Source organism: Olea europaea, unplaced genomic scaffold, assembly GCF_002742605.1.
Source record: "Olea europaea var. sylvestris unplaced genomic scaffold, O_europaea_v1 scaffold1923, whole genome shotgun sequence".
Classification (NCBI taxonomy): domain Eukaryota; kingdom Viridiplantae; phylum Streptophyta; class Magnoliopsida; order Lamiales; family Oleaceae; genus Olea; species Olea europaea.
The window spans coordinates 226,639-234,176 of record NW_019237053.1 but is presented as its reverse complement, the minus strand read 5'-3'; the positions used below and the strand labels follow the sequence as shown (position 1 = coordinate 234,176).

The window sequence follows — 7,538 nt, the reverse complement described above, 5'->3', positions numbered from 1 at the left end:
AATGAGAAAACAAGAAAAAACTGTAATTTTTGTCTTCAAAGTCCCCATCCCTATCCCGTCCTAGGTAGTTGTCTTGATGAAGAAGATCTCAAGGCGTGTACCAAAAAGCACATCAATTACAAAGCAACAATGTAGTTTAATATTGCAAAACTAGCCAGCTAATGATCAAATATGCAAAATTCTACAATATGTTCTTCCAGACATGGCATTATCACAAGGAAAACAGCGAAGGTGCCGTTCTCAAAACAAAAGCAGACGAGAAAACAAATTCTGCCAGTTAAAGCTTCTGAAAAATACGAGGAGATTAAATAATCCTTAATCTTGTGCTATATATATACTTCATTCTTTGTTAATGAAACATAAAATCACATTAGCAATACTTAGTCATAATGGTGAAGCAAGGATTAGTTTTTCTTCTCTATCCTTTATTGCTTTCAACTCTTGTTCTCAACTGCCAATGCCAAGAAAGAAAGGTTTGCAGAAATCTGCTCTTGATATTATCAATGCCCAATATTTTTTACGCCGTTATGCTTTATTTTTGCCTTGTTTCTAAGAGTTGCGGCCTTTTTTTGCAGCTTCACATTGTCTACATGGGAAATAAGCCTGATGGAGATACATCAATTGCATCTGCACATCATTCCATGCTGCATAAAGTACTTGGAAGGTTGTTACCCTGCTGTTATAATTAAGTTTTTTATGCTGGACGCAATGAATAATTGATAATGAAAAACACAAATCGTTGATTCAACACAAGAATGCCGATTGGAGAATGGAAAACCTCCAATATAGATTTATTTCATTCATCCATAAAGCTACTGAATCTTTAACTAGTCTTAAATATTAAATAAAATGCGTAAGTATAATAACACATAAATAAATAAATAAATACAGGAATCTTTAGACCATCTCATCTCTTCACCTTGCATCTCATCTTCATGAATTTTCTAATAAATTAAAGTCATATTTTGTACACATTAATGGATGTACGTCAGCGTTGACAGTTTTGGTTTCTTTTAATTCTTTAGTACTGTTCAGTTTATGTCATAAGGGCATCTACATCATCCTAGAAAACTATTCATACAACTCCACAAGAATATAATGCCAGCTTTTTCATTCTGCATTCTTGAAAATAGAAACATCTGAATCAATCAGTTGAGGCAAAATACCCAAGAACTATAGCTTCAAAATGAATCAAGGCTCGCTTCACGTCTGTCTTGTTATTAAAACTTAATCCCATTTCATCTACGTATTGGTGATGTTGAAAACTTGAAAATATTGCGATTGCAGCCCTTCGACTGCCAAAGAATCATTAGTTCACAGCTATGGGAGAAGTTTTAATGGATTTGCAGCCAAGCTGACTAAAGAGGAAGCCACAAAGATTTCAGGTGAGATATCTCAGATGATTGTTATGCAGTGCACGACCAATAATGTATAAGATTTTAGATACTAATACTAATTTTTCCTCAAATACTATCTGGTGCAATTGAATCCTCTCTACCAACCATTCGATTATTGTTTTAAGCTGAAAGAAAGATAAATTTATGGTTGCAGGTATGCATGGAGTCGTATCTGTGATTCAAAACCGACATTATAAACTTCACACAACAAGGTCTTGGAATTTCTTGAATCTTACCGTAAACAAAGTTGGAGCTCCTCAAGAATCAGATGTCATTATTGGACTCCTAGACACTGGTAAATAAACGAACCGTTAATGCTAAAATTCAGTTTCAAGTCAAGAGCATTATTATATATTGGTTTCTCAATTTATTTTTTCATTGTTTACCTTCTATACCTGTAGGAATCTGGCCAGAGCACCCTAGCTTCAACGACTCAGGTTATGGCCCTCCACCAGCTAAATGGAAGGGGACTTGCAATTCAAATATCACCTGCAACAAGTAAGCATTTTGATATTGCTGCTGCATTTAGCTTGAAAATAATAACTGATGAAGATTTTCCTGATATGACCATCGCAGTAAGATCATTGGAGCGCAGTACTACAACAGCGATGGTGAGTATATCGATACAGATATCCCTTCTCCAAGAGACTCGGAAGGACATGGTACGCATACGTCCTCGACTGCTGGAGGGAGCGAGGTGTCAGACGCGAGCTATTTTGGTCTAGCAGAGGGTCTAGCAAGAGGTGGCGTTCCAAGTGCAAGAATTGCTGTGTACAAGGTTTGCTGGTCATTTGGATGCGGTCTTGCAGACATCCTTAAAGCCTTCGATGATGCAATTGCAGACGGGGTTGATATCATATCAGTTTCCTTGGGAGGTGGCCCGGAGGATTATTTTGACGATCCTATTGCTATCGGATCTTTCCATGCCATGAGAAATGGAATTTTAACCTCCAATTCAGCTGGGAATTCTGGTCCTTTTCCCGTAACAGCTTCCAATGTTGCACCATGGACTCTAACAGTTGCTGCAAGCACCATTGACAGAAAATTTGTGGCCAGATTGCAACTCGGAAATGGGATAATCCTGACTGTAAGTTAGAAATTGCTCATAACCTCATTTAGCCCCTCTTCGGTTCAGTTAAATTTTTTATTAAAATCTAAGTCAAAGTCAATAATTAATATGCATTTTATGGATTCACAACTTTCAACCACGCACTACATCAAATTTTATCAAAATCTAAATCAAATAGGGGCTTAATATCTTTGATCCTCTCATTTTTAACTGATAATCAACAAAAATGAAGGGTATCACCATTAATAACTTCGATCTCAACGGGACTTCATATCCCTTAATCTGGGGAGGATCGGCTGCAAATTACACCATCGGCTCTAGTCCCGATATTTCAAAATATTGCATTCCAGATGCCATGAATAGTGACATAGTGGCTGGAAAAATTGTATTCTGTGAAATCCTCTGGGATGGCTCTGGCATTCTGTTGGCTAATGGCGTTGGAACGATTATGGCAGATCCACTTGTCGTGGATCCTGATTTCGCCTTCAATTTTCCATTACCAGCAACCTTGATAACACCAGCAGATGGCCAAAAAGTTTTGGATTACATAAGATCCACAGAGTATGGACACTCTAGTCTTAGTTTCACTTCTATTATATACAATATACATTCTAAATGACTTCATAATTTCCGTGTCTTTACAGCAACCCGACTGCAACCATTTTTGTCAGTGATGCCTGGAAAGATGTCATGGCTCCGATAGTCGTCTCGTTTTCATCCAGAGGACCGAATCCTATCACCCCAGACGTTCTTAAGGTGATAAAAATATTCTCCTCGACCAAGCACTTTGTTTGTAGTGTTCAATACTAATGCCTTAATGATTGTCAGCCCGATATTACTGCCCCTGGTGTGGATATTCTTGCTGGCTGGTCCCCAATAGCACCACCTTCAGTCTACTCTGGTGACAAGAGGAGCACACTCTTCAATATCATTTCGGGGACATCCATGTCTTGTCCTCATGCCAGTGGGGCTGCAGCTTACGTCAAAGCCGTCCACCCAAATTGGTCGCCGGCTGCTATTAAGTCTGCCCTTATGACAACAGGTGAAAAATGATTTATATAAAGAAATTTGAGAAAAGAACTTATGTGTCCATTTGACTTCTTCTGACGACACTTCTTTTTGTTCTCAGCATCCATTATGGATACAAGGAAACACCCGGATCTTGAATTCGCTTATGGATCCGGGCAAATCAACCCAGTTGCTGCAAGGGACCCTGGACTAGTTTTTGATATTTCCGAGGCAGATTATATTAATTTCCTCTGCAAACAGGGCTATAACACTTCGACTTTGAGGCTAATCACTGGAGATAACAGCACCTGTACGAGTACAACCCCTGGTCGAGCATGGGACTTCAATTACCCATCATTCTCCCTATATGTTTTAGACGGCCAGAAGATCTCAGCCACTTTCACTAGAAAAGTGACGAATGTGGGTGCAGCAAACTCGACTTACACAGCTACCATTTCCATGCCTACAGCGATTAGTGTTACAGTCGACCCATCTGTCCTCACATTCTCATCTGTTGGACAGACGCTCTCGTTCTCAGTGAAGGTCGATGGACCTGCAATTTCACAGCAGCCAATCATGTCAGGAGCCATCACATGGACCGATGGAATTCATGTGGTCAGGACTCCTCTCGCGGTCTACAACTATATCCCAGGTGCTCCTTACAATCTTCCATCGGAAACTAACTCCTACACACCTACGAAGAGAACCGTCTTCAAGAGTTCTTCCATATATCACAAGGATGGAATCATGGGACATCTCAAAACACATCCATGAATCCGTGAAGCCTCATCGTTGTAACTATCTATCAATAAAGGGAGTGTTTCCTAGGATTGCATCCTTGGACATGACAAAGTCAAGTTCAAGGAACCAGTGTCTGAGTGCTTGGATTTGTGTTGGCAACAAAGATTTCAACTGCAGATAATTTTAAATAAACGGAAGGCTTTTAAAGTTTCTAGCCTCTCCATGAATTGTACAAAGGATTTTAATAAAACAGTTGCCTCAAAATAAACAGGCACTTCTTTCCTCTTTTCACTCATTTTCAATTCAATTCAATTCAATTAAGAAAGACTACAACATTTCATATGTGCTTAAGAGTTTCAAGGATTCAAATCAACCTTTTCAAGGCAGATCACAAAATCTTGGTGATCCTCTCTATTTAACGAATGAGAAGTTTGCTTTAAAATTGTCGCCATTGCACCTACCACTGAATATATAGTCCCAAATACCGACAACATAGTACATTAGTCTTCGAGTATATACTTCAAGAGGAATCACATAATGATAGATTAGAAACCTCTGGAAATGCCTTCCGATAACCCATCAGATTACATAGTAGGATTCTTTGGCACTGGACATTCTCAAATTAATACATTGGCTAATTGGCCAAGGTTGAACCTGGAGAAGGGGGCCTGGCAGGGATCGGGATGGGTGTGTTTGTTTCCCCTTTTCTTTTCTTTTTTTAATTGTGCTTTCATTTTTGGATCCTTCCAACAAAAAATTAACTTTCTAACAACAATCGGTCACTATTACAGCATTCGCCACTCCAACAATAGTAAATCAGTATCCCTGCTTGAACCAGGGTCTAACTCAAAATGAATCAAAAGAGAAATTATGAATAAGACCATTTTCATATATAAACCATGTTGAATTTTATTGTAATCATGTTAAGAACAAGAATCACATAATAATAAATTGATAAATCGAATTCATACCTGCGGAAGTCATTGTTGATATGAATAGTAGTTGTAATAGCAGCCAAGATCTTCCCCTCCTTACTTCTCACAAAAGTATTAGTTATCAATGGGGCAAGTCAATAAAACCTATGGAGAGGAGAGGGGACCTAGCCTTTATATATATGAAATAATTTGAGCCGTCCCATTATGACTAGAATTCTAATTAGAGTTTATTTTCGGCCCACATACTTTAAATTACCACATCAAATTAATTACAACCCGTAAGGTGTAAAAGACCCAATTGAACACTTAATAAATTTTGGCCCAAACACAATTATCATTATGAACCATATATCTAACCAGCAAAATTTTGCAATCGAATGTGAAGCCCACATATGGAATTATTAATTATTCCAACATTCTCCCACTTGGGCAAATATTTGATTGCCATAACAAAGTTTTAACACCCGGGTTAGACTACATAGGTGGTCACAAAAGTATAGCTCCAATGATGACACCTTACGTAACATGATCCGTTCCAATAAGAATATTAACACCGAACATGGAAGTCATTACACCAATTTAAGAGATGTAAGACCATTCCACAGCTACAAATGTCAACATCCTTATCGACATGGATCCCCATCCTCCAACCAATGTGGTAGTATGTAGTATGAACTTAGCACCAAATGTGATAAAAAACTGTGCTAACTCATATCGGTCCTCATAATGCTTCGAATCAAAATGAAGCCACATGTCTCTAAAAGAGACTCATCTTATGTCTTTATATGTCATATCTCAAGATCACAATAATATTATAATAAAAGACATAAGTCAAATGCATGCTCAAAATAATTCATGGATAGGGAAAAAATATTTTATTGTCAGAAGGGGCTGTCCCCAAAAACATATGGGTTGCCTACGTACCCCGCAAAGGGATCAAGCCCAAAACGTAGTTCTTTACATAAATAACTCCCACTAACCAAAAATATCAAATGTTTCCACAATACCTATATTGGTAACATGTGTCTTAAAAACTTTTGGAGCGAGTCCCTTAGTCAAGGGATCTGCAATCATCGCCTCTATATTGATATGCTCTATTTTCGTCTGCCCTTCTTTGACTCTGTCTCTAACAACCAAATATTTGATGTCAATATGTTTTGATCCACCAGAACTTTTATTATTCTTTGAAAAGAATACTGTTGCACTGTTATCACAGTAAATGGTGATCGGTCTTGAGATGGAATCAACAACTTTCAAGCCAGAGATGAAACTTCTTAACCAAACGGCTTGGACTGTAACCCCATAACATGCCACAAATTTAGCTTGCATAGTAGAAGATGCCACTAGAGTCTGTTTAGCACTTTCCCAAGAAATGGCACCACTAGCTAATGTAAAAATGTAACCTGAGGTTGATTTCAAATCATCTTGACATCCAGCAAAATCAGAATCTGAATATCCTACCACCTCAAGATGATTTGTACGCCGGAATGTAAGCATATAACTTTCAGTTTTCTTCAAATATCTCATGACTTTCTTAGCTGCTTTCCAATGCTCTTGTCCTGGATTAGACTGAAATCTGCTAAGGACAATTACTGCGTAGGCTATATCCGGTCTAGTGCAAACTTGAGCATACATCAAGCTTCCCACAACACTAGCATATGGGATCATCTTCATAGACTCCCTTTCCAGCTCATTCCTTGGACATTGAGTTTTATTAAATTTATCTCCTTTTACGATAGGTACATCACCAGGTGCACAATTTTGCATATTAAACATTTTTAGAACACGTCGTATATAAACTTTCTGAGAAAGTCCCAATAAACCACGATTTCTATCACGATGTATTTCAATGCCAAGTACATAGGAAGCTTCTCCAAGATCTTTCATCTCAAAATTAGCAAACAACATTTTTTTTGTCTCATGAAGCAGCCCTAAGTTACTTCTAGCAAGCAGAATATCATCAACATACAATACAAGGAAAATAAAATTTCTCCCATTGGTTTTAAGATAAATGCATTGATCAATAATATTTTCGACAAAACCAAGAGATGTCACAACCTCATCAAATTTCAAATACCACTGTCGAGATACTTGCTTAAGTCCATATAATAATTTGTTTAACTTACATACCAAGTTCTCTTTTTCTTTCACAACAAAACCTTCAGACTGTTTCATATAAACCATTTCAGAAAGATCTCCATTCAAAAATACTGTCTTAACATCCATTTGATGAAGCTCCAAATTATAGTGTGGCACAAAAGCCATGATAATTCGAAAAGAATTTTTCGACGACACAGGGGAGAAGGTTTCAACATAATCAATGCCCTCTCGCTGAGTGAAACCTTTTGCAACCAATCTTGCTTTCTTTCATTCAACATTTCCTTTTGA

General features: G+C 37.8%; 1 protein-coding gene across 1 annotated transcript; it reads left to right on the top strand.

Moving 5' to 3' along the window:
- Window positions 1-389: 389 nt before the first annotated feature.
- Window positions 390-4,379, top strand: LOC111379041 (cucumisin-like). The gene is made up of 10 exons (XM_023002365.1): window positions 390-473; window positions 576-664; window positions 1,288-1,385; window positions 1,552-1,692; window positions 1,799-1,895; window positions 1,974-2,484; window positions 2,699-3,027; window positions 3,111-3,222; window positions 3,295-3,508; window positions 3,596-4,379. Exons 1-10 carry the CDS (start codon window positions 390-392, stop codon window positions 4,246-4,248), a joined length of 2,328 nt encoding a protein of 775 aa, XP_022858133.1. The 3' UTR covers window positions 4,249-4,379.
- Window positions 4,380-7,538: the final 3,159 nt, after the last annotated feature.